The sequence below is a fragment of the Clinocottus analis genome, unplaced genomic scaffold (genome assembly GCF_023055335.1).
Source record: "Clinocottus analis isolate CAN_PGR_092001 unplaced genomic scaffold, fCliAna1.0.p SCAF_10, whole genome shotgun sequence".
In the NCBI taxonomy this organism is placed as follows: Eukaryota; Metazoa; Chordata; class Actinopteri; order Perciformes; family Cottidae; genus Clinocottus; species Clinocottus analis.
In genome coordinates, this window is record NW_027175821.1 from 10,033,168 (window position 1) to 10,049,110 (window position 15,943).

General features: G+C 42.9%; 5 protein-coding genes across 18 annotated transcripts in view; all 5 read left to right on the forward strand.

Moving 5' to 3' along the window:
* LOC137791955 (protocadherin gamma-C5-like) overlaps positions 1-15,943 on the forward strand; it is a 220,533-nt gene that overhangs the window by 138,700 nt on the left and 65,890 nt on the right. Inside the window, exon 1 of one of the 14 annotated variants that reach the window (XM_068587377.1) lies at positions 9,449-12,078. The exons of 12 other annotated variants lie outside the window; for them this stretch is intronic. In XM_068587377.1, coding sequence (XP_068443478.1) covers positions 9,673-12,078 — 2,406 coding nt within the window. In that variant the 5' untranslated portion in view covers positions 9,449-9,672. Of the gene's footprint in view, positions 1-9,448; positions 12,079-15,943 lie in introns of those variants that run through there. One more of the 14 variants, XM_068587253.1, reaches the window with a different exon arrangement.
* Positions 89-2,636, forward strand: LOC137793848 (protocadherin gamma-A7-like). The gene is made up of 2 exons (XM_068590210.1): positions 89-547; positions 1,829-2,636. Exons 1-2 carry the CDS (start codon positions 231-233, stop codon positions 2,634-2,636), a joined length of 1,125 nt encoding a protein of 374 aa, XP_068446311.1. The 5' UTR covers positions 89-230.
* Positions 3,145-5,719, forward strand: LOC137793851 (protocadherin beta-16-like). Its single transcript, XM_068590224.1, has one exon. It carries the CDS (start codon positions 3,314-3,316, stop codon positions 5,717-5,719), a length of 2,406 nt encoding a protein of 801 aa, XP_068446325.1. The 5' UTR covers positions 3,145-3,313.
* LOC137793857 (protocadherin beta-16-like) lies at positions 6,195-8,803 on the forward strand. Its single transcript, XM_068590235.1, has one exon. The coding sequence runs from the start codon at positions 6,365-6,367 to the stop codon at positions 8,801-8,803; it is 2,439 nt and encodes an 812-aa protein (XP_068446336.1). The 5' UTR covers positions 6,195-6,364.
* On the forward strand, positions 12,911-15,779 carry LOC137793859 (protocadherin beta-16-like). Its single transcript, XM_068590246.1, has 2 exons — positions 12,911-15,619; positions 15,774-15,779. Exons 1-2 carry the CDS (start codon positions 13,229-13,231, stop codon positions 15,777-15,779), a joined length of 2,397 nt encoding a protein of 798 aa, XP_068446347.1. The 5' UTR covers positions 12,911-13,228.

The following is a 15,943-nucleotide window of genomic DNA, read 5'->3' on the forward strand; positions in this document are numbered from 1 at the left end:
TTTTTTTCTGTCTATGTCCTGCCCCTTCGTTTATATACAGCGGACATAATCGGAGAGAGACAGAATACACAGTCCGTGCTCATAAGAATCCATGCGAGGAATTGTACAACTGGATATTTAATTTTGCTTTCTACGGTTGGAGTGTGGACTATTTTTTGTTTTTTATCTTCACATTGACTGCTTTGGGAATGCGTTTGATTTAATGGTGCAGGAAACATACGAGGAGAACAATGAGACGGCAAGTACTGTTGTTTCTGTCGGTGCTCTGTCTCGGCTGCGTGCTCGGGCAGGTCAGCTATTCCGTTCCCGAAGAAATGGCGAAAAGCTCTGTTGTTGGTAACATAGCGCATGATTTAGGTTTAGATCTTAAAAGGCTGAAATCAGGTAAAGCTCGTGTCTACACGGGAGGCAGCGTAGAATACATCGGGCTGAATAAAGAAAGAGGAGTCCTTTTTATCCAAGAGAGAATAGACAGAGAGGCGTTATGTGGAGAGACGACGCCTTGTGCTTTACATTTCCAGTTGATTCTGGAAAATCCAATGGAACTGTTTCGTGTAACAGTAGAGATCACCGACATAAACGATAACACCCCCACGTTCACAAATGCAGAAAAACGCTTTGAAATCAGCGAGTCTGCTGTGATTGGATCGAAATTTGTATTAGAGAAAGCCATCGATTCTGATATTGGGATTAATGGTTTACAGCAACACTCTCTTGCTCCCACTGATAACTTTGTATTAAAACTACAAATTCAAGGAGATGGAAGTAAAAAAGTCGAGATGGTTTTACAGAAGCCTCTCGATCGAGAAAAGCAGGAACACATTTCGCTGTTGTTAACTGCTATAGATGGAGGAGAGCCGCAGATGTCGGGGACAATGCGGATATTTGTCAATGTATTAGATGCCAATGACAACGCACCTACATTCGCTAAACCTCTGTATAAAGCAAAAATACTAGAAAACTCTCCGAAAGGCACCAGCGTAACAACTGTAAGTGCATCTGATAAAGACATCGGCATAAACGGAGAAATATCATATCAAATATCGACCCGCAAACGTATTTTGTCTGAACTGTTTAATATCAATTCCAAAACAGGTGAAATTGTTCTCGTCGGTGAAATAGATTATGAAAAGGCAAAAATGTATCAAATGGATATTGAAGTTGTAGACAGTGGGGGACTCTCTGATTCTACTAAAGTAATAGTTGATGTTGTTGATATAAATGACAATAATCCTCATATAAACATTGTTTCTAAATCTGAGTCCATATTAGAGGACTCACCTCCAAATACTGTTATAGCAATGTTAAGTGTAAATGATCCAGATTCAGAGAATAACGGAGATGTAGAGTGTAAAATAGACGGTGACATTCCTTTCAAAATACAAACTACATCAAATGGATTTTATACTTTAGTTACAGAGGTCGATTTAGACAGAGAAACAGCCTCTGAGTACAATATAACGGTGACCTGCTCTGATGAAGGAGTCCCCTCCCTCTCCAGCAGCGTCACTCTCACTTTACAGATCTCTGATGTGAACGATAACGCGCCTGTCTTTGAGAGGAGCTCATATGAGGCCTACATTGTAGAGAACAACACACCAGGTCTCTCTATATTCACAGTGAAAGCCAGAGACGCTGACTGGAACCAGAACGCCCGTGTTTCTTACATCCTGGAGGACTCCTCTGTTAACGGAGTGCCAGTCTCCTCATATGTGTCCGTTAGTGCTGATAGTGGAGTCATCCATGCAGTGCGCTCTTTCGACTACGAGCAGATCAAAGATTTCCACTTCCGCGTCAAAGCGCAGGATGGAGGCTCCCCTCCACTCAGTAGCAACGTGACTGTGAAAGTACTGATCCAGGACCAGAACGACAACCCTCCTCAGGTGCTGTACCCAGTCCAGACTGGTGGCTCTCTGGTGGCTGAACTGGTGCCTCGTTCAGCAGATGTGGGCTATCTGGTCACTAAAGTGGTGGCTGTGGATGTGGACTCTGGACAGAATGCCTGGCTCTCCTATAAACTGCAGAAAGCCACAGACAGGGCGCTGTTTGAAGTGGGCTTACAGAATGGAGAAATAAGAACTATCCGCCAAGTCACTGATAAAGATGCTGTGAAACAAAGACTGACTGTTATCGTGGAGGACAACGGGCAGCCCTCTCGTTCAGCTACAGTCGTTGTTAACGTGGCGGTGGCGGACAGCTTCCCTGAAGTGCTGTCTGAGTTCACTGACTTTACACAAGACAAGGAGTACAATGACAACCTGACTTTCTACTTAGTGCTGGCTTTGGCTGTAGTGTCCTTCCTCTTCATCACGTGTTTAGTGGTTATTATATCAGTGAAGATCTACAGGTGGAGACAGTCTCGCGTCATGTACAGCTCCAATCTCCCTGTGATTCCGTATTATCCACCACGTTACTCAGACACTTTGGGGACAGGCACAGGGACTCTCCAACACGTGTACAACTACGAGGTGTGCAGGACGACTGACTCCAGAAAGAGTGACTGTAAGTTCAGCGGAGCCGGTAGTCAGAACGTGCTGATAATGGACCCCAGTTCTACAGGGACGATGCAGCGGATACAGAGTGAGAGGAGCATCCTGGATGAACCAGACTCTCCTCTAGAGGTTGGAAAACTTTAAGAATTATGATGTGTAATTTGAATGCAAATTTACGTTATTGTCCTGGTAGTCAATGTAACTGCTTTCCGTTGTAATCTGAATATAAATACTTGAGAAGCTTAAGTGTTACCACCGCATTCATATTCAGAACCATGGACAGTGACACTTAAAGCTGCAATCACAAATTAATGCACCCTTTTTTTCTTCTTTTCGTTTTGGCTTCAACTCGCTTATTCATATCTAAAAAAAAAAACGTTTTAGTATTCATACCAATATTCATTATTTGTTTTAATTTATTTAAATAGAAGCACATATATTGTGTGACACATAAATATCCCAAGATAATGCCATTAATGTTTTGATTGTAATTATTTCGTATGACTAAACCAGTTCTCTCTATTGTAATCTGTATTTTCAACTCAAAGGGTCGCTGTTGGCAAACGTGTTGCGATTTATAGATGCTATTTTTTTCCTGTCTATGTCCTGCCCCTTCGTTTATATACAGCGGACATAATCGGAGAGAGACAGAATACACAGTCCGTGCTCATAAGAATCCATGCGCGGAATTGTACAACTGGATATTTAGTTTTGCTTCCTACGGTTGGAGCGTGGACTATTTTTTTTTGTTTTCTACCTTCACATTGACTGCTTTGGTTTTGCGTTTGATTTAATGGTGCAGGAAACATACGAGGAGAACAATGAGACGGCAAGTACTGTTGTTTCTCTCGGTGCTCTGTCTCGGCTGCGTGCTCGGGCAGGTCAGCTATTCCGTTCCCGAAGAAATGGCGAAAGGCTCTGTTGTTGGTAACATAGCGCATGATTTAGGTTTAGATCTTAAAAGGCTGAAATCAGGTAAAGCTCGTGTCTACACGGGAGGCAGCGTAGAATACATCGGGCTGAATAAAGAAAGGGGAGTCCTTTTCATCCAAGAGAGGATAGACAGAGAGGCGTTATGTGGAGAGACGACGCCTTGTGCTTTACATTTCCAGTTGATTCTGGAAAATCCAATGGAACTGTTTCGTGTAACAGTAGAGATCACCGACATAAACGATAACACCCCCACGTTCACAAATGCAGAAAAACGCTTTGAAATCAGCGAGTCTGCTGTGATTGGATCGAAATTCAATTTAGAGAAAGCCATCGATTCGGATATTGCAATAAATGGTTTACAACAATACTTACTTGCTCCTACTGATAACTTCGTATTAAAACTGCAAAATCAAGCAGATGGCAGTAAAAAAGTCGAGATGGTTTTACAGAAGCCTCTCGATCGAGAAAAGCAGGAACACATTTCGCTGTTGTTAACTGCTATAGATGGAGGAGAGCCGCAGATGTCGGGGACAATGCGGATATTTGTCAATGTATTAGATGTTAATGACAACGCACCGACATTCGCAAAACCTCTGTATAAAGCCAAAATACTAGAAAACTCTCCGAAAGGCACCAGCGTAACGACTGTAAGTGCATCTGATAAAGATATCGGCATAAACGGAGAAGTATCATATACAATATCATCAAGTAAACGTGTTTTGTCTGAAATGTTTAATATCAACATAAAAACCGGTGAAATTATTCTAGTTGGTGAAATAGATTATGAAAAGGCAAAAATGTATCAAATGGATATTGAAGTTGTAGACAGTGGGGGACTCTCTGATTCTACTAAATTAATCGTTGATGTTGTTGATATGAATGACAATAATCCTCATATAAACATTGTTTCTAAGTCTGAGTCCATATTAGAGGACTCACCTCCAAATACTGTTATAGCAATGTTAAGTGTAAATGATCCAGATTCAGAGAATAATGGAGATGTGGAGTGTAATATAGACGGTGACATTCCTTTCAAAATAAAAACTACATCAAATGGGTTTTATACTTTAGTTACAGAGGTCGATTTAGACAGAGAGACAGCTTCTCAATATAATATAACGGTGACCTGCTCTGATGAAGGAGTCCCCTCCCTCTCCAGCAGCGTCACTCTCTCCTTACAGATCTCTGATGTGAACGATAACGCGCCTGTCTTTGAGAGGAGCTCATATGAGGCCTACATTGTAGAGAACAACACACCAGGTCTCTCTATATTCACAGTGAAAGCCAGAGACGCTGACTGGAACCAGAACGCCCGTGTTTCTTACATCCTGGAGGACTCCTCTGTTAACGGAGTGCCAGTCTCCTCATATGTGTCCGTTAGTGCTGATAGTGGAGTCATCCATGCAGTGCGCTCTTTCGACTACGAGCAGATCAAAGATTTCCACTTCCGCGTCAAAGCGCAGGATGGAGGCTCCCCTCCACTCAGTAGCAACGTGACTGTGAAAGTACTGATCCAGGACCAGAACGACAACCCTCCTCAGGTGCTGTACCCAGTCCAGACTGGTGGCTCTCTGGTGGCTGAACTGGTGCCTCGTTCAGCAGATGTGGGCTATCTGGTCACTAAAGTGGTGGCTGTGGATGTGGACTCTGGACAGAATGCCTGGCTCTCCTATAAACTGCAGAAAGCCACAGACAGGGCGCTGTTTGAAGTGGGCTTACAGAATGGAGAAATAAGAACTATCCGCCAAGTCACTGATAAAGATGCTGTGAAACAAAGACTGACTGTTATCGTGGAGGACAACGGGCAGCCCTCTCGTTCAGCTACAGTCATTGTTAACGTGGCGGTGGCGGACAGCTTCCCTGAAGTGCTGTCTGAGTTCACTGACTTTACACAAGACAAGGAGTACAATGACAACCTGACTTTCTACTTAGTGCTGGCTTTGGCTGTAGTGTCCTTCCTCTTCATCACGTGTTTAGTGGTTATTATATCAGTGAAGATCTACAGGTGGAGACAGTCTCGTGTCATGTACAGCTCCAATCTCCCTGTGATTCCGTATTATCCACCACGTTACTCAGAAACTTTGGGGACAGGCACAGGGACTCTCCAACACGTGTACAACTACGAGGTGTGCAGGACGACTGACTCCAGAAAGAGTGACTGTAAGTTCAGCGGAGCCGGTAGTCAGAACGTGCTGATAATGGACCCCAGTTCTACAGGGACGATGCAGCGGATACAGAGTGAGAGGAGCATCCTGGATGAACCAGACTCTCCTCTAGAGGTTGGAAAACTTTAATAATTATGATGTGTAATTTGAATGCAAATTTACGTTATTGTCCTGGTAGTCAATGTAACTGCTTTCCGTTATAATCTGAATATAAATACTTGAGAAGCTTAAGTGTTACCACCGCATTCATATTCAGAACCATGGATAGTGACACGTAAAGCTGCAATGACAAATTAATGCACCCTTTTTTTCTTCTTTTCGTTTTGGCTTTAACCCGCTTATTCATATCTAAAAAAAAACGTTTTAGTATTCATACCAATATTCATTATTTGTTTTAATTTATTTAAATAGAAGCACATATATTGTGTGACACATAAATATCCCAAGATAATGCCATTAATATTTTGATTGTAATTATTTAGTATGACTAAACCAGTTCTCTCTATTGTAATCTGTATTTTCAACTCAAAGGGTCGCTGTTGGCAAACGTGTTGCGATTTAAAGATGCTATTTTTTCCTGTCTATGTCCTGCCCCTTCGTTTATATACTGCGGACATAATCGGAGAGAGACAGAATACACAGTCCGTGCTCATAAGAATCCATGCGAGGAATTGTACAACTGGATATTTAGTTTTGCTTCCTACGGTTGGAGCGTGGACTATTTTTTTTGTTTTCTACCTTCACATTGACTGCTTTGGTAATGCGTTTGATTTAATGGTGCAGGAAACCACTACGAGGAGAACAATGAGACGGCAAGTACTGTTGTTTCTGTCGGTGCTCTGTCTCGGCTGCGTGCTCGGGCAGGTCAGCTATTCCGTTCCCGAAGAAATGGCGAAAAGCTCTGTTGTTGGTAACATAGCGCATGATTTAGGTTTAGATCTTAAAAGGCTGAAATCAGGTAAAGCTCGTGTCTACACGGGAGGCAGCGTAGAATACATCGGGCTGAATAAAGAAAGGGGAGTCCTTTTTATCCAAGAGAGAATAGACAGAGAGGCGTTATGTGGAGAGACGACGCCTTGTGCTTTACATTTCCAGTTGATTCTGGAAAATCCAATGGAACTGTTTCGTGTAACAGTAGAGATCACCGACATAAACGATAACACCCCCACGTTCACAAATGCAGAAAAACGCTTTGAAATCAGCGAGTCTGCTGTGATTGGATCGAAATTTGTATTAGAGAAAGCCATCGATTCTGATATTGGGATTAATGGTTTACAACAATACTCACTTGCTTCGACTGATAACTTTGTATTAAAACTCGAAAATCAAGCAGATGGCAGTAAAAAAGTCGAGATGGTTTTACAGAAGCCTCTCGATCGAGAAAAGCAGGAACACATTTCGCTGTTGTTAACTGCTATAGATGGAGGAGAGCCGCAGATGTCGGGGACATTGCGAATATTGGTCAATGTATTAGATGTTAATGACAACGCACCTGCATTTGTTAAACCTCTGTATAAAGCCAAAATACTGGAAAACTCTCCGAAAGGCACCAGCGTAACAACTGTAAGTGCATCTGATAAAGATATCGGCATAAACGGAGAAGTATCATATATTATATCTACCAGTAAACGTATTTTGTCTGAACTGTTTAATATCAATTCCAAGACAGGTGAAATTGTTCTCGTCGGTGAAATAGATTATGAAAAGGCAAAAATGTATCAAATCGATATTGAAGCTGTAGACAGCGGGGGATTATCTGATTCTACTAAAGTAATAGTTGATGTTGTTGATATAAATGACAATAATCCTGATATAAACATTGTTTCTAAATCTGAGTCCATATTAGAGGACTCACCTCCAAATACTGTTATAGCAATGTTAAGTGTAAATGATCCAGATTCAGAGAATAATGGAGATGTAGAGTGTAATATAGACGGTGACATTCCTTTCAAAATAAAAACTACATCAAATGGGTTTTATACTTTAGTTACAGAGGTCGATTTAGACAGAGAGACAGCTTCTCAATATAATATAACGGTGACCTGCTCTGATGAAGGAGTCCCCTCCCTCTCCAGCAGCGTCACTCTCTCCTTACAGATCTCTGATGTGAACGATAACGCGCCTGTCTTTGAGAGGAGCTCATATGAGGCCTACATTGTAGAGAACAACACACCAGGTCTCTCTATATTCACAGTGAAATCCAGAGACGCTGACTGGAACCAGAACGCCCGTGTTTCTTACATCCTGGAGGACTCCTCTGTTAACGGAGTGCCAGTCTCCTCATATGTGTCCGTTAGTGCTGATAGTGGAGTCATCCATGCAGTGCGCTCTTTCGACTACGAGCAGATCAAAGATTTCCACTTCCGCGTCAAAGCGCAGGATGGAGGCTCCCCTCCACTCAGTAGCAACGTGACTGTGAAAGTACTGATCCAGGACCAGAACGACAACCCTCCTCAGGTGCTGTACCCAGTCCAGACTGGTGGCTCTCTGGTGGCTGAACTGGTGCCTCGTTCAGCAGATGTGGGCTATCTGGTCACTAAAGTGGTGGCTGTGGATGTGGACTCTGGACAGAATGCCTGGCTCTCCTATAAGCTGCAGAAAGCCACAGACAGGGCGCTGTTTGAAGTGGGCTTACAAAATGGAGAAATCAGAACTATCCGCCAAGTCACTGATAAAGATGCTGTGAAACAGAGACTGACTGTTATCGTGGAGGACAACGGGCAGCCCTCTCGTTCAGCTACAGTCATTGTTAACGTGGCGGTGGCGGACAGCTTCCCTGAAGTGCTGTCTGAGTTCACTGACTTTACACAAGACAAGGAATACAATGACAACCTGACTTTTTTCTTAGTGCTGGCTTTGGCTGTAGTGTCCTTCCTCTTCATCACGTGTTTAGTGGTTATTATATCAGTGAAGATCTACAGGTGGAGACAGTCTCGCGTCATGTATAGCTCCAATCTCCCTGTGATTCCGTATTATCCACCACGTTACTCAGACACTTTGGGGACAGGCACAGGGACTCTCCAACACGTGTACAACTACGAGGTGTGCAGGACGACTGACTCCAGAAAGAGTGACTGTAAGTTCAGCGGAGCCGGTAGTCAGAACGTGCTGATAATGGACCCCAGTTCTACAGGGACGATGCAGCGGATACAGAGTGAGAGGAGCATCCTGGATGAACCAGACTCTCCTCTAGAGGTTGGTCATTTGGTGTAATTTTGGTTCCATCTCGTTTACATGCTCCCCGTGACTGATTCATTCCCCAGTCACCATTTGCGCTCATCTGCAATCAGCACCATGGACAGAGACACTATTGCTGTCCTTGGCTTTTTCAAATTTGTGTTTGAATTACTTATAAATGCAGCAATTATTGGTTTGTTTGCCAGTGTGTATGTGTGTGCGTTTGGGCCTGCTTATGAGGTTATTGTTAATCGTTGAAACATAAGATGCATCATATTTACACTTTCTTTCTATCTATCTATCTATCTATCTATCTATCTATCTATCTATCTATCTATCTATCTATCGTTTTCGTGGCATGCAAACATTTACATAACGTAAGATTTGTCAAGTGTTTGACGATTACATGTCGGTGGTATTCATCATTTGAATATAACTCTTCGTGTCATATGTCATAATATTGCAGTATCGCTTTTCATAACGTGATGTACGAATAACGTTTTCAATTGAAATATCAAGTAAACCCCATTACCGTGCAGTTTTGCATTTGTCTTATCAACTTTTTGGTTTTCATCCTTGACCATTTAAATATGTAGTACTTTTTTATGTTTCTTGTGTCTTTCTGTAGTTCATCGCTGTGTACTCTTAGGGCCGCTGTTGGCCAGTGGGTTGATGTTTCATGGCGGATATACAAAGATACCTCCCCCATAATGATTATATTAGAGAAGGAAAGATATTCACATGGTTACAACGTCGGCGCCGTTGAAACGAAGACAGCTCTTTTGTTTTACTGATTTGGACGATTATGGAGTGATACCTTATATGCGCTTTCCTTTAAATAGTATGGACCATAAATATCCGTGGCACGTGGAACGTAATTTCCCCCATTAAATTTCGCGAGGAAAATGTCGAGCAGAACAATGAGACGGCAAGTACTGTTGTTTTCTTTGGTCCTTCACCTCAGTGCAGTGCTCGGCCAAGTCAGCTATTCTATCCCGGAGGAAATGCCCAGTGGCTCTTTAGTCGGGAATATAGCTCAAGATTTGGGTTTAGATATAAAACGACTGAAATCTGGTAAAGCTCGCGTGTATACAGGAGACAGTGCGGGATTCATAGCGCTAAATAAAGAACGAGGAGTCCTCCTTATCAAAGACAGAATAGACAGAGAAGCGATATGCAGACAGACTACGCCTTGTGCTTTACATTTCCAGATCATTTTGGAGAATCCGATGGAGTTTTACAGTATCACTGTGGAAATTACAGATATAAATGACAATCCTCCCACCTTTGAAAAAAATGAAGTCAGTTTTAAAATCAGCGAATCGGCTGTAATTGGCGCAAAATTTGTATTAGATAGAGCAATAGATCTTGATGTCGGCAAAAATGGTCTTCAAAGCTATGAGCTCCAACCGACTGATCATTTTGTACTAAAACGAGACAATCAGGGGGATGGAACAGAAAAAGTGGAAATGGTTTTACAGAAGCATCTCGACAGAGAGAAGGAGGATATGATTAATTTAGTTCTGACAGCTTTTGATGGAGGAGATCCGCAAATGTCAGGAACAATTCGGATTTCCATCACCGTGTTAGATGTAAATGATAACGCTCCTGTTTTCACACAGTCAACCTTCACAGCCACCGTTTTGGAAAGTGCCCCTGAAGGGACAATAGTCACCAGCGTTACTGCGTCAGACGCAGATTATGGAGCAAATTGTAGAATCAGGTATTCAATTACAAACAGTTTAGATCAAGCCCATGCACTGTTTCAGATAAATGAAGACAGTGGTGAAATTAAATTGATTGGAAACATGGATTATGAAAATGCGCGAAATTACCATATTAACATACGCGCAAGTGATGATGGTGGACTTACAGATTCATGTAAAGTCATAGTTGAAGTTGTGGATATAAATGACAACAAACCAACAATTAATATAATGTCAAAATCAAACATGATATCTGAACACTCCAAACCGAGCACTGTTGTAGCAATGATGAACGTTCAAGACCCAGATTCAAATGAAAATGGTAAAGTTCACTGTTTTATCAACGACAACACTCCTTTGACTATCATGTCGGCATCAAATAATTTCTATAGTTTAGTGACAGACAGTGAATTAGACAGAGAGACAGCCTCTGAGTATAATATAACGGTGACCTGCTCTGATGAAGGAGTCCCCTCCCTCTCCAGCAGCGTCACTCTCACCTTACAGATCTCTGATGTGAACGATAACGCGCCTGTCTTTGAGAGGAGCTCATATGAGGCCTACATTGTAGAGAACAACACACCAGGTCTCTCTATATTCACAGTGAAAGCCAGAGACGCTGACTGGAACCAGAACGCCCGTGTTTCTTACATCCTGGAGGACTCCTCTGTTAACGGAGTGCCAGTCTCCTCATATGTGTCCGTTAGTGCTGATAGTGGAGTCATCCATGCAGTGCGCTCTTTCGACTACGAGCAGATCAAAGATTTCCACTTCCGCGTCAAAGCGCAGGATGGAGGCTCCCCTCCACTCAGTAGCAACGTGACTGTGAAAGTACTGATCCAGGACCAGAACGACAACCCTCCTCAGGTGCTGTACCCAGTCCAGACTAGTGGCTCTCTGGTGGCTGAACTGGTGCCTCGTTCAGCAGATGTGGGCTATCTGGTCACTAAAGTGGTGGCTGTGGATGTGGACTCTGGACAGAATGCCTGGCTCTCCTATAAACTGCAGAAAGCCACAGACAGGGCGCTGTTTGAAGTGGGCTTACAGAATGGAGAAATAAGAACTATCCGCCAAGTCACTGATAAAGATGCTGTGAAACAAAGACTGACTGTTATCGTGGAGGACAACGGGCAGCCCTCTCGTTCAGCTACAGTCATTGTTAACGTGGCGGTGGCGGACAGCTTCCCTGAAGTGCTGTCTGAGTTCACTGACTTTACACAAGACAAGGAGTACAATGACAACCTGACTTTCTACTTAGTGCTGGCTTTGGCTGTAGTGTCCTTCCTCTTCATCACGTGTTTAGTGGTTATTATATCAGTGAAGATCTACAGGTGGAGACAGTCTCGCGTCACGTATCACTCCAATCTCCCTGTGATTCCGTATTATCCACCACGTTACTCAGACACTTTGGGGACAGGGACAGGGACTCTCCAACACGTGTACAACTACGAGGTGTGCAGGACGACTGACTCCAGAAAGAGTGACTGTAAGTTCAGCGGAGCCGGTAGTCAGAACGTGCTGATAATGGACCCCAGTTCTACAGGGACGATGCAGCGGATACAGAGTGAGAGGAGCATCCTGGATGAACCAGACTCTCCTCTGGAGGTGAGGAATATGCTGCTAATGTTCTAAGTGTTCGCACACAGGAGGCTGATAAGTTAGTTTGAATTGGTCAATTTTGGCAACATTTCAGCACCTTGGAAAGCGATAATGAAAGCAGAGTTATTATTATTATTTTACTTCTGTCGTTTACGAATTGTAAGAGCCAGATTAGACTTAGTAAGATGTGTAGTGATGTGTGAAGAGACATGTTGAAATGCTCCTTTAGTTACGCTGACTACGTCCTTGCAAATATCGTTCAGTCGAGGATAATCTGTCTGCGACAAGACAGTTGTTTGGCCGTTGTTCCACGTTGAGCACATACTAAATCTTGCAACTTTATTTTGGTTGATTAAACCTTTTAAACTGAAGTTACGTTACTTTATTGAAGACTAATTTTGCATCAAACGTAGTTCCATTACACAGAACAGCGGTAATGTAGATTACAGAGAGATGATTGCTGCTTCACTAATGCTTTTGAAGTCATGACATCATTGTTTATCAAGTGACTTCTCTCGTTTGTTTTTGTTTTATTGTTTACGAGATACAGATATACAGTTATCAATAAAGGAAGTCATTGTATAGTCAGTTTTGCTTTTGTTATTGTACTTTCAACCAGTTATCATACTTCCATCTAGTCACTGAACTCTGAGATGGTCATATTACTCGTTGTTGTATTTTACTCTGAGCACGTTTTGGGGTTAATTTGTAATCAAACAACTAAAATGTAAACCAGCCAAATATGATTCGACTCCTGTGCAGTTTATTATTGAAAGACAATATACTCCTGATTATTATAAGCAATACTTGTTATTGTAATCATATAACTATTAAGATGTTTCTGTTCTGTGCACCTGCATTTCTCTTTCCACATGAAAACAATTGTTGTTTGGTATATTGAACAGAAAGGGCCGCTGTTGGCCAGAGTGTGGCAGTCTGCTATATGGCTTGCAACTGTACCTCCCCCTTAAATTGTGACATGCATAGACAATAAAACAGGGTTTAACAGCCCGTCCTCGCTTAAATGGAATACTGTTCACGTACACAGGACGTTGTTAGTTGTGTTGATAATTTCTTTGAGATACTATCGGAAACATAACTGTTCATACGGATATTTTTTTGTTTTTAAACGAGACTGGAATACAACAGCGAAACAATGAGACGGCAAGTGATGTTGTTCATCTTGGTTCTCTCGCTCACCGCGGTGTTCGGGCAAGTCAGCTACTCTATTCCCGAGGAAATGGAGAAAGGTTCAATAGTCTGTAATTTAGCTCAGGATTTAGGTTTAGACTTTATCAGGCTCAAATCAGGCAGAGCGCGTATTCATTCGGGAGACAGTGCAGAATATATCGAGCTGAACAGAGACAGAGGAGTCCTCCTCATCAAGGAGAGAATAGACAGAGAAACGTTGTGTGGAGAAACGACACCCTGTGCTTTACATTTGCAGATGATTTTGGAAAATCCGATGGAATTGTTTCGCATAACAATAGAAATCACCGACATAAACGACAATGTGCCGAGCTTTGCGTCGAGCGAGAAACGTTTTGAAATCAGTGAGTCAGCCGTTATCGGGTCTAAATTTGTGCTGGAGAAAGCCATCGATGCTGACATTGGTGCAAATGATCTCCAAAGCTATTCGCTTAATCCAACAAACAACTTTGCATTGAAAATAGAGAATCAAGCGGACGGAAGTAAAAAGGTAGAAATGGTTCTACAGAAGCCTCTGGACCGAGAGCAGAATAATCAGATATCACTGTCATTAACTGCTCTAGATGGCGGACAGCCACGTATGTCTGGTACAATGCAGATTATTGTTAACGTGTTAGATGCAAACGACAATGCACCAGTTTTTACTAAGCCAGTATACAAGGCGACAATAACCGAGAATTCCCCGAGAGGAACGAGTGTTATAACTGTTAGTGCGTCTGACAAAGATGGAGGCTCTCATGGGGAAATTTCATACGCTATTTCAAATAGCAAGCGTCGATTATCCGACCTATTTCAGATAAATAGAAAAACAGGAGCGGTTATCTTGATTGGTGAAATAGATTATGAAAAAGCAAAGCTCTTCCAAATTGATATCGAGGCTACAGATAATGGAGGACTCTCTGATTCCAGTAAGATACTAATAGATATTATTGATGTTAATGACAACAGTCCTCAGTTGAAAATACTCTCCAAATCAGACACCATTTCAGAAGACTCTCCTGAGAATACTGTAATTGTTATGCTAACCGTAAATGACCCTGACTCTGAGAGGAGTGGAGAGGTGAAGTGTAATATTAATGATGACATTCCTTTTAAAATACAAAACACAATGAATGGATTTTATAGCTTAGTCACAGAGACTGCTTTGGATCGAGAGGTAGCAAACCAATATAATATAACGGTGACCTGCTCTGATGAAGGAGTCCCCTCCCTCTCCAGCAGCGTCACTCTCACCTTAGAGATCTCTGACGTGAACGATAACGCGCCTGTCTTTGAGAGGAGCTCATATGAGGCCTACATTGTAGAGAACAACACACCAGGTCTCTCTATATTCACAGTGAAAGCCAGAGACGCTGACTGGAACCAGAACGCCCGTGTTTCTTACATCCTGGAGGACTCCTCTGTTAACGGAGTGCCAGTCTCCTCATATGTGTCCGTTAGTGCTGATAGTGGAGTCATCCATGCAGTGCGCTCTTTCGACTACGAGCAGATCAAAGATTTCCACTTCCGCGTCAAAGCGCAGGATGGAGGCTCCCCTCCACTCAGTCGCAACGTGACTGTGAAAGTACTGATCCAGGACCAGAACGACAACCCTCCTCAGGTGCTCTACCCAGTCCAGACTGGTGGCTCTCTGGTGGCTGAACTGGTGCCTCGTTCAGCAGATGTGGGCTATCTGGTCACTAAAGTGGTGGCTGTGGATGTGGACTCTGGACAGAATGCCTGGCTCTCCTATAAGCTGCAGAAAGCCACAGACAGGGCGCTGTTTGAAGTGGGCTTACAAAATGGAGAAATCAGAACTATCCGCCAAGTCACTGATAAAGATGCTGTGAAACAAAGACTGACTGTTATCGTGGAGGACAACGGGCAGCCCTCTCGTTCAGCTACAGTCATTGTTAACGTGGCGGTGGCGGACAGCTTCCCTGAAGTGCTGTCTGAGTTCACTGACTTTACACAAGACAAGGAGTACAATGACAACCTGACTTTCTTCTTAGTGCTGGCTTTGGCTGTAGTGTCCTTCCTCTTCATCACGTGTTTAGTGGTTATTATATCAGTGAAGATCTACAGGTGGAGACAGTCTCGCGTCATGTATAGCTCCAATCTCCCTGTGATTCCGTATTATCCACCACGTTACTCAGACACTTTGGGGACAGGCACAGGGACTCTCCAACACGTGTACAACTACGAGGTGTGCAGGACGACTGACTCCAGAAAGAGTGACTGTAAGTTCAGCGGAGCCGGTAGTCAGAACGTGCTGATAATGGACCCCAGTTCTACAGGGACGATGCAGCGGATACAGAGTGAGAGGAGCATCCTGGATGAACCAGACTCTCCTCTAGAGGTTAGAATGTTACAATTATGATAATTAAGCTTGTGCTTCAATACAATTGTACTTTTCATTGATGTAATTTCCAGCCCATCCCATTTCAGTACCATAGACAGCAAGAGAACAGCATATCTTCTTTTGTCTTTTGTCTCTCTCTTCATCTCCTTAGTCTTAAATTGGTGGTTGTCTCCCTCCTCGACACTGATGATGGTTCCTTTGGGTAATTTTTGTTTGTTATTAATTCGGATAATATTGTGTGCTGTTGTGCATCAATTTGCCAATTTAACCGTAGGCAACACGTTGTATTTGCTGAGTGTTGAATTTGTCTGCAGCTAACCA

Excerpts from the sequence above, each read along its gene's own strand:
- LOC137793848 (XM_068590210.1), top strand. The coding sequence starts at position 231 with ATGAGACGGCAAGTACTGTTGTTTCTGTCGGTGCTCTGTCTCGGCTGC. Across the intron at positions 548-1,828 it reads CTGGAAAATCCAATGGAACT|TAGCAACGTGACTGTGAAAG; the intron begins GTTTCGTGTAAC and ends CCCTCCACTCAG.
- LOC137793851 (XM_068590224.1), top strand. The coding sequence starts at position 3,314 with ATGAGACGGCAAGTACTGTTGTTTCTCTCGGTGCTCTGTCTCGGCTGC.
- LOC137793857 (XM_068590235.1), top strand. The coding sequence starts at position 6,365 with ATGGTGCAGGAAACCACTACGAGGAGAACAATGAGACGGCAAGTACTG.
- LOC137793859 (XM_068590246.1), top strand. The coding sequence starts at position 13,229 with ATGAGACGGCAAGTGATGTTGTTCATCTTGGTTCTCTCGCTCACCGCG.